The sequence below is a fragment of the Panicum hallii genome, chromosome 3 (genome assembly GCF_002211085.1).
Source record: "Panicum hallii strain FIL2 chromosome 3, PHallii_v3.1, whole genome shotgun sequence".
Lineage (NCBI taxonomy): Eukaryota > Viridiplantae > Streptophyta > Magnoliopsida > Poales > Poaceae > Panicum > Panicum hallii.
The window spans coordinates 17481259-17502763 of record NC_038044.1 but is presented as its reverse complement, the minus strand read 5'-3'; the positions used below and the strand labels follow the sequence as shown (position 1 = coordinate 17502763).

Sequence of the window (21505 nt, the reverse complement as noted above, 5' to 3'; positions counted from 1 at the left end):
CTTTTTCTCGCAGGGGAGAATCTTCGTCTGCATCGTGGTGATGTGGCGAAGATGCAAGATTTTTAATGAGGCAGTCTTCTTGTGTAACAAGGGCTCCCCATAATTTATTTGTGGTCATTAGAAAGTCCGAAGTGACGCAACTCAAAAAATTCAGAGTTGTCACTTTCGGCACAGGGGAACGTCCAAACACTATCTAGGTGAACAATTGCGTTTGGCTCTTTGAGTGCAAAACAAAATTGCTTCACCTAAGACCCGCATGTTCCATGGGTCACCAAAAAAGCCTTCGGCGGTCAAAGCGCGAAGCCTCTCGCTATCACAGGAGAGATAAGTCGACTCATCAGAAAAACGCAGTCGCAAATCATCCGCTCTTCGCGAGCGAAGAAGCCTTCGACAGTGAATGCACGAAGCAATTTACGAGGTTGGGGCTGACGAGCCACCTCGGGTCATATCATCGGTGGGACAGACCGAAGCGGCGCTAGAACGCCACTTCGCGTTGTCGGATTGTGCGTAGCAGATTAGCTACCTGCTATGCACGGGTCAGTTTTATTGTGTTTTTGCCGAGTAAAACGACTAAGGCAAAAGGAAACTAGGGGGAGGCGCTTCGCGCTAGAAGTTCCCTTTCGCTCAGTCTTAAGCACACCTGGCCAAAGAGCGCACAATCGCAAAGAAGGTAGCATTCTCTGCAAATGGAAGCATACCGAAGAAATACGCGAAGAATCGAACTTTATTAAAGGGTATCACGAGTCTGGCCGGAGGGCTGAGGGGAGTACAAAGAAAAGTACAGGGCTCATAACAGCGAAGAGCAAGCAGGTTTACATCACGACACCAGCACACGAAGAAAACAAAGGTCATGTAAATCAAGGAAAATTACAATTCACTCTACACATTTATAAATGTATTCGTGCTTCACAGCTTCGGCAGGTTCAATAGGCTCGGTCTTCGGCACAATCTCATCGGCATCCAAGGTGATAGGGTTGGAAGCGCTCCCAACTTCGGTATAAGCTCATTGACGAAGGCGAGGAGGGTGTGCCCCGTGTTCTATGCGATGACGCGTGAGTTGCTCGAGGGCCGCCTTCGATGATAAGTTGTGTTGGTCGTAACGTTGAATCTTGCGATCCCAGAAAACATCAAATGACACAGAAGGAAATTTGGTGTGGAATCTTTGCCAAATTGACCCAGACATATAATAAACACCATGGTTCATCGTCACAGGATGTACATCTTCGGAAATCTACACAGGGCTCGAATCTGGCACCTGCGCAGAATTGTAAACGTTTAAACATCATACAAAAATAAGTACACCAACATCTAGCTCTCTCCCCTCACACCTCCGCGACGCCAGACACAACATTTTGAGAATCAGGTACTGCGGGAGTCTCCGAAGTGCCGGCTACCGAAGGAGCAGAGGGGGCGCTGCCTTGTCCAATCCGAAGAGCTTGCTGCTCCAACGCCGCAGACGAAGATCCGGAAGCACCTTGACTCTACAACGACAAGAAAAGAAAGTCAGAGCGAAGAAAATAAGAAGTAGCATGAAACGAAGAATAATAATAATGATAAAACATCTTAAGAGCAATGAGAACCTGACGAAGGACAATGGGGGATGTCCACAAATCAAGATGCACTAACTCGAACGGTCGTTGCGCACGATGCAAGGAACGGCCAAACGGCAACCTGGTGTGTTTGCCTAACTGACAAGCATGACACAGCTCAGGAGGACTACTCTTACAACTTATGAAAGATGCCCTAGACAAAACGGATAAAGCATCCGAGCCAGGGTGACCAAGACGACGATGCCACGTAGTCGTGGTGACCGCAGCGGGAGTAGTAGAGGAGACAACAGCAACGGTAGCAGGTGGAGTCTGGAAGGAGCTGGGAAGACGCATCGTGTACAGCGGGCCGGTGCTATTCGACCTGACGATCACGTTCTTGGTAGTGAGATCCTTCACAGATAAACCAAATGGGTCAAACTCCATAGAACACCAGTTATCAGTGGTAAAACGACGCACAGAGAGCAAGCTTTGAACAAGGTCCGGTGCAAATAAAATATTGTTAAGGTAAAATGGTCCAGGAAGCATCGAGTCTCCTACTGAGGCGACCGGGAGAGTGGAGCCATTACCTACAATGATGGATGAAGGACTGGAAGATGTCAAAGGACGGGTGTGGAAGATATTACCAGCTGAAGGAGTGGAGTGATGCGAAGCACCAGAATCGGCCACCCAGTCCTGGGTAGAAGTGGACGGCGGAGTAAGCGCCATGGTGCTGAAGGAGTTGGCTAGTGACTGCTGGTCCCAGCCCGGACCAGTCCACGGTGACCAAGAGACCGGACCTCCTGCCGGACCACCTGCCGAACCTCCGGCGAGAGCCAAAGAGGGGTGCGCCGCCTGCTGCTGTGGCCCAGGCATGTAGCCTGGGGGCATGTAGTAGTCTGGCGCAGCCATCAGGACCTGCGGGCGCTGAAGGTTGCCTGGAAGCGGGCCGGGGTACATCGCGAAGTGGCCCTGCCATGGGTTGACGTAAGTCGGCCCAGAGGAGGGCGCCTTGCCGTCGGGGCCGGAGGGAGCGGGAGGAGTCGAAGTGGAGTGGCCGGAGGGACCACCGCGACCGCCACCACCGCCGGCGGCCTTCTTGTTCTTGCCCTTCCTGCCGGTACCGCCGGAGCGGGACGGAGGTCCGGGTGCGGAGGAAGGCAGCTTGTCAGCAGAACCGGAGTAAAGCGCCGTAGCATCAGCAGAGGGACCCACGCTGCCCATGTGGAGCTCCTCCAGGATCAAGTCGTCCCGCGCCTTTAGGAAAGACGGGAACGGAGAGTAGCGCCGAATGATGGCGCCGACGTGCTCGAACCGACGGTTCAGACCGCGGAGGATATTGAGGATGAGGATCTGCTCGTCGACAGGCGAGCCGAGGTCGGCCAGAGCATCCGCCATGTTCTTGAATTTGCGGCAGTACTCGCTCACGGAGAGATCGCCCTGGACAAAGTTACGAAAAGCAGCGTCAAGATGAAGGGTGCGCTGCTCGTGGTTACCAAGAAACTGGTTCTCGATAGCGAGCCACAGGTGGCGCGCGGTGGCACCACGCTCCCGAACGACTTGATGAAGCTCCGGGGTGATGGAATTGCTGATCCAGTTGAGGACGATGCTGTCCATCCGGCGCCAGCCCGGATCGGTAGACGAGGCGACGTCCGAGTCGATGTGGTCGAGGAGGGCGTAGCGCTCCAGTGCCAGCATCATGAGGTCACGCCAACTGGCATAGTTGACGGAGGTGGAGTCGAGGACGATGTTCACGAGAGAGCGAACGTTGAGGACGGATGCTGCCTGTAGGTGAAGACCGGCGACGACGGTGGCCTCGTAGGAAGACGAGGACGAGGACGAGGACGATGTGACGACGGTGCCGGACGAAGTACCGGGCACAAGCAGCCGGGCAGTAGTAGCAGCCGTCTCCAGGGCGACGGCCTTCCGCTCCTCCTCCTCCAGGAGGGCACGAGCAGTGGTGGCGCGGCGACGGGCAGCAACTGCCCGCTCTTCAGCCTCCTGGGCGTCCTTGATGAGGGAGTCCAGGCGGGCCTTGAGGGCGGCGGCGTCGGCGTCTGTAGTCTCGTCACCCATGCTGAACAGGGCGGCGGCGATCTGGTCCAAACCAGAGGCGGCAGCGGAGCAGCAAGGGTAGAACCCCTAGCAGAGGCGCGGCCGCCAACCAGCAGAGGTGGCGCCGGCGACCAGAGCAGATCCAGAGGCGGCGGCCCAGCCAAGGGCGGCGGCCTAGGGAGGCAACTAGGGTTAGGGTTAGCGGAAGCGAAAAAAAAAACTAGGCTCTGATTACCATGTTAGACAATGAGATGCCGTGGGATTCGATAATCATATTGATCAACAGAGGTTACAATATATATAGGGGTGGAAAACCCTACATGAGCCGGACCCCTATGATAATACGAGTAACATATCTTCTAACAGACGCGACGGCCTTCGGCGACCGCAAGCGAGAACCCGCACTTTTTATAAAAGCCTTGCATGAAGCTCTTCGCAATATTCTTCGCCATCACAGGAATTTTCTCCATGGCAGTCTCCGAAGGCCAGCTGAATGATGGGTCCCGAAGACGGCGAAGATCAGACTTGGTAATTACGGGATCAGGACTGCCCGAAGATGAGGAAATCATCACACATAGCGCGTGGGCGAAGGACCGAACGGAGACAACATCACCCAACTCTCCGAAGGATCGCCCGGCTGAAGCAAGAGAGCTAACACTAGTGGATAGCCACTCGAACAGCTGGGAGATGAACATGTCTTTCACACTGTAAGGAGCAGGAGTTGCGCTGAAGTCCAAGAGCAAATCGTGCACTTTTTGGCAGATAGGATAGATGTGCTTTTCTATCTCGTCGCAGTACTCCAAGTTCTCAGTTACAAGCTTGGCGTGCACATCCTTCAGCTCCTCAAGCTCCTTCGCAAGCTCCTCGGTACGTTTCTTCTCATTTTCGGCCGAAGCAGCCAGACCCCACAGGTTCTCCATTTCGGTCTTCGCCTCATCGAGCTGCTTGGCAAAGAGTTCTTCTCTTCTTCACGAGCGATGGACCGCGCTAGCACCTCTTTCTGATCTTGTAGCTGCTTTACTACAGCAATCTCTTTTTCGAGGGCGCTGGCCGTAGTTTGCTCTGCCAGCTGGTGGCTGCGAAGATCCCGGCGACAGCGGCGTTGTGCGGCACGACAGGCAATAAACGATTTCATACTAAGATCTTGAGCATGTGTCAAGATCTCATCGACGCTCTCGTTGGTGAGTTCCTCCTCCATAATAGGGAAGCAGAAGCTATCTTCAGCTTCCTTCAGTAACTCGCGCTCGCGATCATCGCTCGAGAATTGGAGCATCTTGCGCTTGCGATCGCCGAAGAGTCGAGTCATGGTGGGAAGCCCTAGGCGCTTGGCAACCACCGAAGGCTGCTCCATGCTGACGAAGACGCCCCCACTAGGACGATCACTGTCGGTCTCTGACGAAGAGCTCAAACGGTCCTCGTGCCCAGCTTGCACGAAGTCAGCAGCCTCACGGCGGGGAGAAGAAGTAGCCAAAGCGGCCGCAACAAGCGTAGTTAGGGTAGCAGGGGCTTCGGGGGATTTCGCCTTAGCAGTCACCTTGGGGGCCGCCGGTTCCTCGTCGCTCTCAGTCTCAAAGTCGTTGTACTCGACTGCAAAGGGTTTCGCCAGTGTAGCCTCCATCGAAGAACCGCGAAGAGGTGAAGTCGAGGTGACATCGATGGGCTCTTCGGATCGTTCGGCGGTGCCAGACCCTGGGGCATCTTCGCCATGAGCGCTCTCGCCGCCACCTTCGGTCGACTTGTTCTCCTCAGGGTCGCCAGTGTTAGACGAGCCAGCTTCGCTGGAGGAAACAGGAGCAGGGCGGGCGCATTTATGAGAGACTCGTTCTTCAGCCTCCTTCCGTCTCTTCGCAACAGCCTTCGGGCGTGCTCCAGAGGAACCAGCAACCACGTCGGTTTGGCCGGCCTTTTTCGCCAAACGCTTCAAGCTAGCCTCCCGACGAGCCAAGGTGGAGCCCTGCTCAGGGGCAACAATGTCGAAGAAGCCGAAGAGACGGTTGTCTTAGTGGCCGTCAAGGCGGTTCTGAAGATCGACGACCTCTTTCGCCATCGTAGGGCCGAGGATATCATTGGCAAGGCCCTCGATACGACCAACATCGATGTCTGAGAACACAAAGAGATAGAAAAAGTTAGTGCACGAAAAAAATCGAAACAAAAAAACAAAAACGAAAAATAAACATAAGCCGAAGGTAGTACCTTTTCCCTTAACACCAAAGCTTTTGGTGAAGTCAGGAATCTTAATGCTGCTGGTAAAATCGACCCAGGCAGCAACCTGCCAGCCAGCGCGAACAGGGAAGACCTTCGACCCACAATACTCTTCGACAAGGTCGCGAGTACCGTAGACCCTAGCCAGTTCACAGAAGGCGACGAGAAATATGCGTGAGGTATCCGTGTCCTCAGGCCTCGTCCCAATACCCTTCGGCAGATCACGAAGGTCCATGCACGTGAGGGGGCTGTTCTCGTCATCGACCGTGTAGTAGAACCAGTAGGCGTTCCAGTATTTGTCCCACTTGTTCTTGTAGCAGACCACAGGAGCTTCGACGTTAGAATGGTATTTGAAGTTCAGCGAAGCAAACTGGGCCTCTTCTTTCACGACCGTGCTGCCTTGCATTCGTTCCATATGAAGGGGCTGATGATGGATGGTATGAGCTTGGACGAAGTTTTCCACGGAGGGGGAAACGCCCATAGTCTTCGACGCCCACATGTAAACACTGAGTTGAAGAACGGCGTTGGGAGTGAGATGGTGAAGATACATGTCGAAGTTGCGATGAATGCGCACGACAACGGCATCCAAGGGAAAGCGAAGACCGGCGCTGAAGAGATCGCGGTACACAATGACTTCCTTCGCGCGGGGGCTAGGCACGGTCTCCTTGTCGGGAGCGCACCCGCGGCCGGCCTCAATGAATCCCATCTTCTCGTAGACTTTGACGAGCCGCTCGCTCACGCGGCTGCGGCCGAACACCTTCGTGGCCGGAAGCTTGTCCGACTTCGGAGGCATGGTGTCACAGAGGGGCGAAGAGAACAGCAACAGCAACGAAGAAGCAAGTTCGCTTAAAGGCTGGGTAGAAGAAAGCAGCATAAGCAAGTGCAAAGGAATATTTCCGAAGAAGAGAAGTAGGGGACAAGGCAAAACGTTGAGAGGAAGGAAATTCACCAGGTCAGGGGCAGGCAGTCAAAGCAGGGGCGGCGGAGAGCAAGAGTAAGGATTTACCGCGGGGGTGGCAGCCTTATATAGGCAGTAAGGAGACAGAAGAGTGCGGTAAAAAAGGAGGACGTGGCAAGGTAGTTTCGGAGAACGTGGCGCGGTAGGTTAGGAGGACGTGGCGTGGTCATCTCGGTGAACAGGGCGTGAAGTTTTCGGGCGACGTGGAGCGGAAAAATAGGAGAACGTGGCACGGAAAAAAGGGAGAGTTGAACATGAAAAAATAGGAACACCTGCAAAACGTACAAACAGATACTACGGCGAGCCGAAGATGGGGGAGGCGCTTAGGGAAGTATTTCCCCTTCTTCGGAATCGCTTGTTCGGCTCGCCGAAGACGTGCTCTCGCCAGCGAGGGGCTGAATGTTGGGGAAATTTACCATGGTCCTAACCCCCTCTCCCCTTAGCTTCGGCTGGGAGGGATGGGATTCAAGGCTTTCAGTGTTCGCTTGTACGCAGGGAGAAGAAGGGGAAGAAAAGGATTCGCTGGGCGTACGTGCGAAGACGGCGCCGGACCCGTTTCAGCCTCACTCTTCGGCTAGCTACGCGAAGATGAGGGCGCGAAGGCAGCGCCCTGAAGACACTTCGGCCGGGGCCTCGCCGAAGAGTAAGCGGAGGAGAAGCGTAAGTGAACTCGTGGACGGAGAAGCGCAAGAGTCGAAGACTGCTTCCACTACGCTCTTCGGGCGAAGACGGAGAAAGGACACTCCCGAAGACCCGGGGCGGATGACCGAAGAGGTGCGCGGAAGACTCGCAAAGGAACCTCTTCGGTGCAGATGCTGAAACGGAGCAGTGTGGCGTCTGAGTGCGGAGATGATGAGGCAAGGCGATGACTAGGATAGACGTGTGGGGCTCCAGGCTGTAAAGTGACGAGTTATAAGTTAGGGTTTGTGGGGGCAGTGTGAATGTACCAAAACGCCCTCAAGATACTTCGTATGATGTAAAAAAGTAGGGATAGGTTCTTATAATGTGTAGGCATGTACTAGTGTATAGTTGTACGTGTAGGCATGTACTAGTGTAGAACTAGATTTTTGATTTTCACATTTGGATTAGTGTGTTTTCTCAAGAACAAGTGTATTTTTCATGTTCAAAGTCTTCCAATAAATTATGCTCGTACAAGGAAAAAATTATGGGAAAAAAAATGTTACAGCTCAAGCGCGTGTCACGTTACAATTTATTTTTCTAAATAAAGTAGAACATGTATATACACAGACATTATGTTTTCCGAATAGAAGATTCAGTTACAGACTACAGTAGGCTAAGTATGCATCACGTCTCTACACGTAAAAAACCAAAAAAATGTTACATGTATGCACGTTTGGATCCACCACATTATATGGCTAGGGTGTAATACATTATGGCTAATTGCAATCTATGTTTCCTAATAGATCTAATGGCAAGATATTTTACATTCCTATTTTTGCAAAATAAAAACTTATAGGCATACATAAATTTAATAGTTTGGTACATATCACGTGAGGAGAGAAAATATGTAGGACGTGTCATGTTTAGATGACGGGAAGGGTAGAAAACTCTTCAGCATATCACATCAAAGAGAGAAAATAGATTTAAATGCATGGCGTTTAGGGCAGTGAAGATATTTTCTATTTTAGGATTAAAAAATACATATAATAAATATTAAACATATTACCTCCTTACAACTAATATGTCATTAGATCGACGGTCCACAATCATTTGGAAGTACCTTAGCAAAGCCTGAACAAATCTATATAACCTATATAAATGCACCTCACTAAGGGTCATTACATCTATTTCTCTCAACATGTGAGCTATACAACAACATCACAACCCACTATATCAGACACCACATCACCATCAACTAGAACCATCTATTTATATATTCTACAAATTTTCTATGACTAATAGCATCCATGCTTGCAATTTATTAATCTTTGCGAGGACCACTCTACAAAATTCCCACAGTAGAAATACATGGGAGATTAATCATTTAAGAGTCATTCTCTCTCAACAAATGATCATGTTTTCATGCATAATGTGGTAATGTCATTTGAAAAAGAATGCTGCTATGTAATCACCTTAGTAGTACTACTTTCAAATTTTACTTTAAAATGGCACAACTGATCCGACTCAACCTTATCTTGTACTTTATTGAGTTTTGAATGATGTCTTTTTTGGGATATTTTTTACCATTAAAGTACAAATCCTTTCAATGGAATGAGTATATGTTACAGACAAGTTATCTAAAATGGTAGGTACAAATCCTTTTTTACTTTAAAATGGCACCCAACCATGTAGGCGAGTCCAACCTTGTCTGATTAAGAGATGAGCAGCTTTTGCACGCAACCGCACCTGGCGTCGCCGCCACCGCCGTCGCCACCGCAATCCCAACAACCACCACCGCCACCACAACCGCCCTCGTTCTCTCCGCCACCATCGGGGATGGAGATCGGAGGCCACGAAAGGTGTTCGTCGGCGGGATTGCCTGGGAAACTACTGAAGATGGGTTGAAGCTACATTTAGAGCACCATGGTAGCGTCAGAAGGGCGATTGTCATCTCTGATCACATCTCTAGTCGATCGAAGGGCTCTGGGTTCCTGACTTTCTGGGATCCAAAGGTAGCTCAGAGTGCGTTGGCTGACCCGAATCCGCTGATTGAGGGGAGATGCCCCGGCTACAGGACTGCAACACCGCTTCATCCTCGTGATGCGCCTTTGTCGGTGCCACGATCCCCCGGGGTTGAGGAGCTTTATGAGACCAGGAAGCAGACACAATCGGCTCCTGATGATGGAGGGAGAAGGAAAGGCCTGAATCAGAGGGGGCGATCGGAGGTAATCTGGCGAATTGAGAGAGAGGAAAGACAGGGGGTGAGATTGAGGTGAACAGGATGGGACAGAGAAGAAGAGTGCGAGAGCATTGCCCGAGAAATCAAGAGGAAATTGTTTCGCTCTGTATCGAGTTCGACATTCCTACATGAGGAGCAACCTGCAAATGAGGAAAGATCAGAGGGGGGGGGAGGGAGTTCAGGAATCTAAGAACAATCGAGGGGAGTATGCCGATCCAAATCCAGTAGGGGGTGACCTTGATTCGCTACAATCCAAAGAGCACAGCCATGGATGGTCAATGGCAGAGGGGGAATAGACGATCATAACTGAAGCAATCAAGCAGGAGGGATCTTGTTTCGGAAGAACGATTGCTGACGTGTACAACCACTCATGGCGGGCCGAGCCGGGAGCAACCTGGGTTTGGGTGCCCAAGCCCATAGCCCTCAGGGGTGTGGAATATCCAGCCCGACCTGATGAGATAAGGTGAGTCGGGTGGAAGGCTCGCAGGCTAATCAGAATCCATCCACCCCCACCCCTCACCCAGTCCTTCGCTGCCGCCGTCAAGGCCGGGATGGCGAGAAACCCCGGTACCAGCGGAGGCCCAAAGGGATATTCGACGAGGAGCGTACGGGTGGAATGTTCTTCCCTGACAACCCCAACTGGAGGCGCGAGGAGGAAGAATACGAGCTCCAAAGGGAATCTCAACTTAGAGATTGTGCATTTAGGGAGAGAGGGGAGATGCAAGCTGGGGGGGGCGCAGGATTTCCAAGGAGGAGGAGTTTGGAGGCAAGAGAAGGCCGGATGAGCAATGGGGCACGAGCTACGGCAAACAAGCTGAATACCAGCAATCCAGAGCTTCACAAGGTATGCACTGCGGCCAGATCTGCGACCGCCTGGGAGGTGGAGAGCACAGAGATTCTTCTTTCCGTAGTACAGAAAATCTTGGGGCTGAATCAATTTGCGGGGAGATGAGAAAAAACCTTGTTCGTCAGAAGGAAATGGATGTCTGTTTTTGGTGCAGAGAGGAAGGGCATCACCAAGGAACTTGCACTAACCCGCCTTTCTGCTCCAGATGCAAAGAATCAGGTCACCTAGCAGCCAAGTGCCCTAGTGCCAAAGGAAATTCGGTGCAAATGTATGGCTTTGGTTTTCCTGGCTAAGGCTTCTACTGTCTGAAGATCCCAGGGATAGCCAAACCTCAACAGAAATCAAATCATGCGGGGTTGATAAAGATCAAAAGTGGAGTTGCAACTGTAGAAAGGGTGGAGCATGAACTAAAGAATATGATTGACAACAATTGGAACGGGGACGTGAAACTAATTGCTGACAAGGAGTACTTAGCTACATTTCCCAACAAACAGATCTTAGAGGCACTTTACAAGTCCACTGGTCTCGAATTGGCTCTCTACAAGATCTCAGTTACTTTCTCGCCTTCAACTATGGATCCTGCTGTGTCCTCAACTCTGCAAAATGGATGGGTTCAGTTGTTCAACGTACCAGATCAGGCTAGAAATGCAGATGCTGTCACAACAATGGCTGAATTGGCTGGGAAAGTTGTAGTGGTTGATGAGGTATCACTCATCAGAGTTGGGCCGATCAAGGTGAAGATCAAGGCTAGGGACGTTGCAAAAATTAATGGCTTCCTTGAATTTTTCATCGACGGAGTGGGATACGAAATTAAATTTGTCCCGGAACCCCCCCCCCCCCTGGCAGGAAAACCGATGATGACAACCCGGAGGAGGACGAGGATGAAGACACCCTATTTGATTCTGATGAGGAACCTATCAAGAAAGTAAAGGAGAGGGGCGAGGGGGACAGGGCTGCAGCGCAGCGTAGCAAAGATGTGAAAGGGAAGAAGGGAGGTCGACAACACAAGACGAGTGATCGAACTGTGTCAGGGGATGAAGCGGAGTGTGGACAGGAGGTCCCAGAAGCCCAGTACGCCATGAACACCCCTTTGGCTATGTTTGATCCTATCTCAGGCACTTTAACTAAGGTGTGCAATAATCTCATCGAAGGACAGGCTGAAGACAAAGGTGTGGAGGAGCAGGAAAAGACTGAGGGTGGGGAGCAAGACTCGGTGCCGGACAATCATTTTTTGGTACACACGGAAGATGGGGGTCCAGGCTTGTAAGCAAAGGCAAATGGCCGGTGCTGGTGATCAAAAGCCCCGTTGACACGGCTGATGGTATGGCTGCCAAGGAGGTGCTCCAGTCCTCACAAGAATCTATGGGGGCAGGGGAAATTGAACACGTCTCAGAAACAAATGGAATTGTTGACAAACGTGGAGGATGGCTCGAGGAAACAGTCGAAGGGGGGAGAAAACGAAGACCGAGCTGTGATGCTTAACAGTAAGGCCTCGCCCAAGTGAAAGTTCAGGCTAGTTGTCGCTTCCAGGAAGAGTACCAGGACACAAAAGCTGTCGTTGGACACTAGAGGTATGAGCGACATCCCTTTGAATTCCTTTTCAATTCTTAGTTCTTGTGAAGATGATAACTTAGAATACGTAGCTTATAACTGTGGTATTAATCTAGGGGTGGATAATGAGATCTTACATGAAAACATTGCTGCTATAAAATTGGAAGAAGAAGCCAGGGCAGCCTTAGCTGAAGCAAATTACAAAATGCACAGAGAGAAGGTCTTGGCTGAAAATCACACTCTATAGAGGGAGAATTTACTCTTGGAAGGGGTGGACAACAAGCATCGGGAGTTTTGAGGGGGGGGGGGGGAGGATCAAGGGGAGAAACCAGCAAAGAAGAAGACGGGGACGCATCTGAGCAAGGAGCTGAAGAGAATTGGTTAACCATGAAAGCCCTTATTTGGAACATCAGAGGTGTGAGCAATCTGGCTAGGATTATACAATTTAGGGAAACAATTATAAGAGAGCAGGTGGAGATTGTTGGGCTCCAGGAGACCATCAAGCCACCAACCCGCGCCGCCTTAGCCCTAGCCCTACTCCTGCTGGCGCCGGAATGCCGCCACGCGTCCCGGCACGGACGCCAAAACCCGCCGGCCGCAACCGCGCCCAAACCCTAGCGCTACCCTATAAATCCCCTCGGCCGCAGCTAGAAACCCTAGCCACCCCTCTGCCTTTCCACTTCCGCCGTCGCCGCACCAGAAGAGGAGAAGAGGGAGGAAGAGGAGGAGAAGAGCGAGGAGGAGGACGACGCCACGCCCCGGAGCTTCATCGCGCCTGCGCCCGTACGACGACGCCGACATAGCCGCGCACCCTGCACGGCTTCGACCCGCCTGCCTCACCTCTCCACTGTCCCGAGTGCCTCCTTCTTCAGCCCCGCCGGTGAGCACCTCCCTCGCTCCCGCCACCCTCCTGCTGCCGCCGTGATGCCTAGCGCCGCCGATGAGCCATCCGTAGCAAACCCTAGGGATCCCCTCTCCCTACCGGCCTTGGTGCCACTCTTGTGCAGGGACCCAACGCGCCGCCTCCGTGCCCCGCAACCGCCGTCGCCCCTCGCCGCCGCGTCGTGCTGCAGGCCCGGGATGCTGGTGCCCCGCGCACGGTATGGCCGCGCTGCGGCCCTGGGAAGCCAGGACCCGCGCACGTGTGTGCACACCCACGCCATGAACCCGAGCCGTCGCCCAAGCCCCGCCTTGGCTCGAGACCACCGCCGTGACCGGCGAGCCGCGACCCTGGGAGTCCAGGACGTCACGAGCATGCACACACGCACAGACCGACACGGCCCGTGCCTGCTTCTGTCCGCCCTTGCCTCGCCACGTCGCCGTCGCCGCGCCACGACCCCGCCACGGCCTCGCCGTGTGCGGTGACCACGCAACGCGGCCACGACGTCGCGGCCAAATCCCTTAGGCATTTCCTCGAGCACCCACTGGGCGCTTGCCTCACACACACACCCACGGCGCCCACACGCACACGCGCACGCCACCTGCCGCACTGGATCCAGGCCCCACCACACTGGATCCCGCCAAGACTAACGCGTGGGGCCGACCTGTCAGCGAGAAGGAAGAGGAGCGGAAGCAGCCCAGCCAGCGAGGAGGAGGAAGAGAAGGAGAGAAGGCCGCCAGCCCACCAACGGCCCATGAAGGAATCGGGCCCCAAGACGCGTCGGCCGCGAAGGACTGGAAGCCGAGGCTGGCCTGCACGCCTAGCCAGCCCACTACCCGAGCCGGCCTGCTGAGCCGCAGGCCGAGTCGACCCACGAACCGAGCCAAGCTTTGTTGGGCCGACTGAGCCGGCCCAACTAACTTTGAGCCTAGAGCCAAACCGGACCCTTTTTCTTTTCCCAGCCTGACCTGAGGGACCCACCTGTCAGCCTCGGGGTGAGGCTGACCAGCGGGCCCCACTGACCCTTGACCAGTTGACCGTTGATCGGTCAACGCTGATGTCAGCAGGGCCCACTGCTGACGTCAGCAGGGGCTGACCCCACCAGTGATGTCATGCTGACGTCAGCATGCCACGTGGCACGCTCTGGTGCTGCCATGTGTCGCTGCTGATTTATTATTTTCTTTTCTTTTCCGAAATTCTTATATTAATTTGAGAAATAGGTTTTTCCTTAGAAAATTCGTAATAAATCAACCGGGCCTCCGAAAATTATGAAACTAGTTCCATAATTCTTTTAAAAACATGAACTACCCATTAGAATAGGATTCATGGTGTTTTGGATCTTATTTGCCATCTTTTGTGCACTTTTGCACTTTGGTCCTTGCCCTTACTCGTATTTACGAATAGGACCCAGCTACGAGGAGCTGATCGACGACCAGGACCACCCGGAAGCTCAGGAGGACTTCGAAGAGCCGCCAGGTTCACGCCCATCTACGATCTGAATACCTATTAGGCATTGCTTACTAGATATGCTATCGTTACTTAATGTGTTATTATGAGATGAGCCTGCATAGCCTATTTTATTTACCTGTACTCCTTGCAATCCTATTACACTCAATGAAATATGAAATGTCTTGCTATGCGTTGCATGTGTATGTGTGGGAATGGATGGATAGTCTTGGTGTGAGCGGAGATACACTTTCTAGGAGTTGGTGATTAGGGCTATTTTAGCCGGAAGCGGGCGAATTTAACTTGATCGTAGATCGAGGGCTTGGAGTGTGTATCTTGGCACACTCTACGGAGTACCTGTGGCGGGTACATTTTTAGTAGATACTTGGTTGAGGAGCTGGGGGCATCCGTAATGGGTGCAGTTGCGGACCATTGCGATGGAGACGCACGAGACGAAGATGCCCGCTTCGGCAATTGAGGACTGGGTGAGAGTAACTATGATTGGTGGGACTTTATAAACGTGCACACCACTTACCCATTATGAGGGTGGGCCCGGTCCGGGGCCAGCAGGTGCGGTACCAAGCCGATAGGAGGATCGAGTATCGGTGCAAGGGGAGGAGCTGCTAACCTCACGTTCCTCGAGACGCAAGGGAGGCTTCACGGTCCTGGGGCGACCTCTTGCGAGAGGATGCGCCCAAGACCCGGGAAAGCCGGATGGTGCCGTGGCTCCTAGTCCTGTTACAGTAGACCGGTGTTTCGTCGCTAAATCGGCTGATCCCCGACTAACGTCGATTCGAGTGGGACCAGGTGTACAACCCCTGCAGGGTGAAAATATACGTATAGCCGCGTCCTCGGTCATGGACATCCCTACTCTTCTATTGCTCTTATTAGCTAGTGTTACTCATGAATTCCACCTCCCTCTAGAATGACTTCCTGCCAGGGGGCAGCTAAGATGCGAGGAGAGGGAGTCCTCGCATCGACTTGGTGATGTTGGAAGGTGTGTGTTGGACCGGGAGTCCGGGATGCCGGAAGAGCCCGTGTCGGTGCTGGAGAAGTGTTTGTGTACTTATATACGATGTTGCATGCTTAGGAAACCCCAGCTTTTCCTTGAAATTGTTTTCCCATTAGACTAGTCCGCTATAAAGCTTACATTCGGATGGTGACGTGAACCTATCCCGTATCTTGGGGATAGCCTGGTACGATGCAGGATCCGACCCCGAGTTCGACCCCAACGACGACGGATGGTACGACTGAAGCTCGTGCTACGCTCAAGTTGTCCGTGGAGAACGTTCCAGAAGATGAAGAATGGCCGAAGACCTAGCTACTTTTTGCACTTTCTGCTTGTTCGTTCTAGCCGGGAGGCTTGTAATAACTTCCGTACTACAGATCCTATGGATTTATATAATAATTAAACCCGTGTTTGACCTTATGCGAAGTATGACTATGATATTATGCCTGAAATAAGTTCTGTATGTGATAACGTTTGATCCAGAGACTATCACAATGATACAGAGAGTCGGATTCCTCATTTCGGGAATCCAGTTCGTTTCAGTTAAACACTTATAAAACCCAAATGCACGAGATCAGATCAAATGCCCTCTCCTCGGAGGAGCCGGACTGCCGAAGCAGCCGACACGGACCAATCATCCTCGTGAATCATATCGAGCACCAGGTCCGGCCGGTTGCCACTGCCGGTCTAGTGATGAGGCCACTCGTGGCATGGCACATCAACGAGCCCTGCCCCGGTAGTGCGGTAGTGCGTGCGCAGCGCACTGCCGCCACCGTCCTGGAGCCGCGGCGAGGCCCTCGTGTCGTCGTGTGCGCGCGCCGGGAATGATTGCCGGCCGCCGTGTACCCGGTTGTTTCTTCAGGTCATGCCGTCCGAGCAAGCAAAAGCAAGGCACGGTATGCTTTGTTTCCTTCCTGGAAGGAGAGTGATCGGAGGTTTGGGATCCGTTCACTCACCGTCCAGTTCTGTGCATTCCAGCGCAGACGCATACGATGTGCCACAATGTTCTTTCTCTTAAATCATACTCAGACACATGCTGCTTTTTATTTTTCAGAAATTGAACCCAGGCACATACCCTCATGCAGAAAAGAACTCCATTCCTTCACAAGGTCACACTCATCATGGGCCCAGATCAGATGCGCACTTTCCTCCTACTTTTTATCACATCTCCTAGCTGTGCTGCTCCTTGCTGTCACTACAGAAAATGCACTCTTCCTCCACACAGAAAGTGTTCAACCTTCTGTCCTTATATAAAGAAAAAAAGTGAAAATAAATAAATAAATAGCTGAACCTAAAGAAGCTGAAAGGCACAACTTTGTGCTGAGATAAAGGGGCACACACATGTGCCATGATTCTCCTATCAGGGGCATAGCCGCATAACCACTGCACTTGACGCGCCGAACAAGGGTGCACCCGCAGATCATGCCATGATGGTACATGGTGGCTGCTGACTGACCAACCGTATTGAAAGGGTAAAAAAGAGGTAGGAAGGCTCCAGCGAGCGAGACAACGGGATGCAATGCATGAGTGATGCTCACCCTGTATAACAATGCAGAGCACCCGTGCACAACAGATTTGAAAAATATTGTGATCACTTTGATCTGGTGCTCCAGCATGCCTCAGAACCCACGCGAAAGTTGTAAACAATTCATCAAGGGAACCTTTTCACGTTAAGGGTGGAATCTGATGCATATCATACGAATGCCACCAACCGTGGTGCCGGCAGGTGAAACATACATGCTCAGAAGTCCGGTTCCAAGGCTACAACATGAAGCAGAACACAATACAACCATGAGAGAACACAATAAAATGCAAAAGCATCAAGCTAGAATCCTAGGGCTAGATGCATCTCTTCTTTTGTGCATTTCCAGCTCCGAGTCCAGCGATTCCATGGTGTCTATCTACTCACATGCTAATTTGGTGTCAAAGCTACTCAAACAGATGGCAAAAGCCTGGAAGGCTGAGAGCGGGTAGCGGTAGTCCATGGTGAACATATCTTTCGCCACCTTGCCAAACTGCAGGATGACCTTGTCCTGGTCGGGTGGAGCAGGTTGCGATGGGGTTGGAGCCCCAGCGGCTGGGGGCTGGCTTGATGCGGCGATCAGCTGGAAATTCTTCACCGAGGCAATGGTTACACGGCCGCGGAAGTTAAGGCACCAGCATTGCAGCTGTTCGTGCCATCTGGGGGCCTTGTTCCGAAGCACAAGCGGCCTCTCCTTATTTTGTCCCTCTTCGTCACCAACCATGGTGCCTCCGGCAATGTCAGAAAAGCGGGCGCTGCTGAAGTCACGGACACTGCTGAAGTCGCGGGAGCTGCTGAAATCCATGGACCGGTCCATGATGGATGACTTGGAGAAAGAGGTAGTGCTGCGAAAAGAGAAAGAGGTCGTACTGCATCGATCTAAACATATCAACTAATCGAGATCATCGATGGTTCAGGTACGAGTGTGTGTGGTGTGTGGGTTATTGAGGCGGCAAGCAAGGTCGGTGCTTTAGGGTTTTTTTTTCTTATTGGCTAGGAGTACGAGTTGAATAATTTAAATGTTGATGCTTTTCAATTTAAATCTTTGAATTGTTATTTTCAACGTGCCGTATGGATTTTTATGAATTTATATATGTGGAGGCTCCACAGCTACAGAGAAAAGTCTGACAAGCCACACTTTGGATCAACGTATATAAATCATAAGGTCAGTCTCAGCAGAGTTTCATGGCATTAAATTTGTTGACGTGGAGAAAAAAAAGAATATGAGAGTTTCATGGGATATGAGGAGAGTTTCATCCCCATAAAACTCCACTGGCACATTTACCTAGTTTTAAATCCTCATGAAACGTTGATGTTTTCCAATTTAAATCTTTGAATTGTTATTTTCAGCGTGTCTTATGGCTTTATGTGAATTTATATATGTGGAGGCTCCACACCTACAGAGAGAAGTCTGACAAGCCACGCTAGTACTGAGAGTTTTGGATCAACGTATACAAGTCATAATGCCATCCGGCGTCAACGGAGAGGGTTGTCTGACCTAAGCGTGGAAAATTGGAAGTCCAATGCCACGTATACGCAGACACGGACAAGGGACCGTTAATAACTTAGATTAGGCGCCATTTAGCACGTGAAATGGTGTTGATTTTCAAGCCCCGGACGACCTTTTGCTCCCAATACTTTCATGCACGCCGATAGATATATATACATCCTTGGACTTTGGACACGTCCTCCAGCCCCAAGAGTCAACCAAACATGCCGAACTTCTTACTTAGCATAAGTGAGGCTCAAATTGAACTCAACTTTGACTTCAATTTTCTATAAAAATATTTATTGGAAAGTTATATATGTATATTTTGTGAAAGTAATTTTCGAGACAAATCTATTTATATGATTTTCACATTTCCAAACTCAACAACTTAAAAGTTATTCATGATTTATATTTCCAATTTTTGACTCAAGCCTTGTCCAAAACGACTTCCTTTACCAAACCAGAGGGAGTACACACACTCATCATCCCTTCGATGATACGCGCGCAAGCCTACACCTAAGACCACCTCTGAAAGATTGAGTGTGAATCCTCACGTCCACTAAAAGAATATTGCTGATTAAGTCCTAGAATAAATCCAGGAAAAAAGAAAACATCAGTGCTAAAGCCATGTTTAGTTCCCTGAAATTTTGTCCTAGCCAGCTCTTCGCATCAGATGTTTTACCCTGTTCAGTTTGTTTGATAGCTACTTTTCAGCTCGCTTCAGTGCTTCACTCCTGCCTGGATCAAAGAGAATAGCTCATGTTTTGAATGATAAAAAAATCTACAACAAGAATTATTATGTTCATCCAACAAGAACAAGTGTCATGTTTATTAGTAACTAGCACAAAAAATAGAAAGTAACATAAAAGCAAGAATAAATTATGCATGTCTGTTTTGGTCAAATATATTGTTCTTGAAGTGAAAACCCAGAACAACTTAGTTTTGTCATAAACACAACTCAATACTATGTCCAATAGAACGCATTTGGTTGATCCCCTGCAGATGCCCCGGCCAGGCTGTGTGGGTGCAGCTTTTGGGAGTTTAGTTGCCTGGGGCCTGTCCAGTGGCATGCAAAAGTAGCCAGCGAGCCTAGCTTGGTATTAACATGCCAGTTATGGTATAAGCAAATAGTTATCATGTTTTAAGGCATATTAGTCATTAGTATTGATTTGATGATTCAGGCAAAATAATTATAATTAATATGTTTATTAATATAAGCTGTTTAGTATTGATTTGAGACAGAATTCCACGACAGTTAAAGAAAACTGAGCTGTGGCCTTGTCTACTTCCATAACAGCTTTTTCATAGGAAGGAACGCGCACAAACCACAAAAAATCAGCTTAACACAAACTTATTTTTATTGGATTATTGCCAGGATTTGTTTAACCACCTGATATACAGGCATACAGCATCGACAACACTGTACAGAACAAGTCATATCAAATAGCCCTCCTCCACTGAATCACATTGTCATCAAGCCATAGCTCCTGAAGCTCTAGACCCTACTGAAACCAGAATGGTACCATACCAACACAATGATTAACTAGTTCTCATGGCAAGCATGGCATTCAAACATATAGTCGCACATAAAAACATAAAGGGAACTTACCAGCATACAGAAGCTACCTTAATATTGCTCAAGTACCCCTGCAGATCTCACTTGTGCAGAAGTCCATGGTAATCTTCTGGACATCAAGCTCAGCCAATCCTCGCAATGTTGCCTTCCTCACATCAATAGCAAACATCACTGCCAACTTGTCCATGTTCCTGGGTCTGGTTTCAGAAATCAAGTAAACGACATCATCATCCATGCTTAGGATGGGGTTTGCCACTGGAAGCTCCTTCCATGTTCTTGTGGTCTTGCTGCTCAGCGTAGCCATGAGATCAGAAAGGCATAGGTCACCAGCCTCCAAGTTGATGTCTTTAACGACAACTTCACAGTCACGTTGCCAGTGCCAGCCCTCCGACAAACCAACCGGTATCGCCATGTTCCATGTTGTCGACTTCCAGCCATCACGGATGACCTTGGATTTAGGGTTATTGAGTTGGCGCACCCAATCAGTGTAGCAAACAGGGACAGGGGTGGCAATCAGCTCTTCTCGTTCCAAGAATTCCAACTCGACATACTTGATCAAGTCTTTGTTCCGGCTGATAGTCACGTCCCGCAAACAGCTGAGGTCACGATTCTTGAGGAGGCGATCCCAGTTACCCCTTGCCGGCGCCGGCAGCGGGACATCCTGGAGCAGTGGGCGTTCCTTGAGCACGTCACAAAAGAAGATGCCGCGCCACGGGTCCACCCAGGCGACCGTGCCATGCTCACCGCCAATTGTGATGGTCTTCTCAGTCTCGTGGTACAGCCTGTTGACTGCCGGAGGTAAAGGGACAAGCCTGTCCCTCACGAACTCATTCACTGACAGCCGCTTGGAGATCCACCCTTTGGAATCTGAGGATCTGTACAGGTGGAGGTCGAACTCCCACCTAAGGAGCGTTCGGCCATAGTACAGGGGGCCCCTACCACCGAGAGCAGCGACGACATACCAAGCGCCGTCTTCGCGGCTAATGAGGGCAGTTGCGGAGTCGTGGAACCGCCTGGCGTGCCGGTTCGGTAGCAGATCTAGCCACTGGGTGCGCGGCCTGTAGACGAAGTAGTCCCATTCCGTGCTGTTGGGGCCGAGGGGAACGCGGAGGAGGACGAGATCTGCGTCGGTGGCGACGATCTTGGGCCCTGTGCGGCGGAAGTCCAGGCCAGGGCAGTGGACACAGAAGTGGGAGACAAGTGGCGGGCGGGCGGCGCGGAAGGTCACCTTGATAGGCAAGCCGCTGCTCGTGGTGCTCTCGGCGGTGGTGGTGTTGGGGAGGTCGGCGATGTAGCACCGCTTGTCGAGGAGGACCAAGCCTGATGCGGCGGCGGGCTCGGGAAGAGAAGGTGGAACCCATGAGGAAACGGTGGAGGCAGCCATGTCCGTCAAGGGCGAGGAAGCGGAGGAGGTGAACAGATCCAATCCAAGCAGAGGCGAGGGGATCGGTGGGATGGCAGCAGGCGGCGGCGAGATTTTTGGGACGAAATTTGGGGTTAGGGAGCTAGGGTTTACCTTTGGGGAATTTTGGAGCCGCGGCCGCGTTAGTACGTCACACGTTGTTTGTGGTTAGTGCTTTCTAT

The 21505-nt window shown here is 51.2% G+C and overlaps 3 protein-coding genes across 8 annotated transcripts; all 3 read right to left on the bottom strand.

Annotated features, from left to right (window-relative positions):
• Nucleotides 1–1231: 1231 nt before the first annotated feature.
• LOC112885293 lies at nt 1232–3602 on the bottom strand. Its single transcript, XM_025950944.1, has 4 exons — nt 2088–3602; nt 1845–1940; nt 1329–1481; nt 1232–1255 (listed from the first exon to the last, which is right to left on the bottom strand). Exons 1-4 carry the CDS (start codon nt 3600–3602, stop codon nt 1232–1234), a joined length of 1788 nt encoding a protein of 595 aa, XP_025806729.1.
• Nucleotides 3603–16974: 13372 nt separating this feature from the next.
• LOC112886721 (tubby-like F-box protein 8) lies at nt 16975–17751 on the bottom strand. Its single transcript, XM_025952697.1, has one exon. The coding sequence runs from the start codon at nt 17671–17673 to the stop codon at nt 17236–17238; it is 438 nt and encodes a 145-aa protein (XP_025808482.1). The 5' UTR covers nt 17674–17751; the 3' UTR covers nt 16975–17235.
• A 982-nt stretch (nt 17752–18733) lies between these two features.
• LOC112887351 lies at nt 18734–21505 on the bottom strand. Of its 6 annotated transcripts, none has more exons than XR_003227551.1 (3): nt 19955–21505; nt 19028–19083; nt 18734–18929 (listed from the first exon to the last, which is right to left on the bottom strand). XR_003227551.1 is itself a non-coding variant. In XM_025953494.1 (2 exons), exon 1 carries the CDS (start codon nt 21303–21305, stop codon nt 19983–19985), a length of 1323 nt encoding a protein of 440 aa, XP_025809279.1. In that variant the 5' UTR covers nt 21306–21505; the 3' UTR covers nt 18734–19079; nt 19972–19982. The 6 variants fall into 6 exon arrangements, 3 of the variants coding, with proteins under 3 accessions (XP_025809279.1, XP_025809278.1, XP_025809280.1); XR_003227552.1 differs by having other exon boundaries at nt 19028–19079; XR_003227553.1 differs by having other exon boundaries at nt 19972–21505.

Coding starts and splice junctions, on each gene's coding strand:
- LOC112885293 (XM_025950944.1), bottom strand. CDS start 3,602: ATGGGTGACGAGACTACAGACGCCGACGCCGCCGCCCTCAAGGCCCGC. Junction 1,482..1,844: donor TCCAGACTCCACCTGCTACC/GTTGCTGTTGTC, acceptor TTGTCGTTGTAG/AGTCAAGGTGCTTCCGGATC. Junction 1,256..1,328: donor TTGTGTCTGGCGTCGCGGAG/GTGTGAGGGGAG, acceptor AATTCTGCGCAG/GTGCCAGATTCGAGCCCTGT.
- LOC112886721 (XM_025952697.1), bottom strand. CDS start 17,673: ATGGACCGGTCCATGGATTTCAGCAGCTCCCGCGACTTCAGCAGTGTC.
- LOC112887351 (XM_025953494.1), bottom strand. CDS start 21,305: ATGGCTGCCTCCACCGTTTCCTCATGGGTTCCACCTTCTCTTCCCGAG.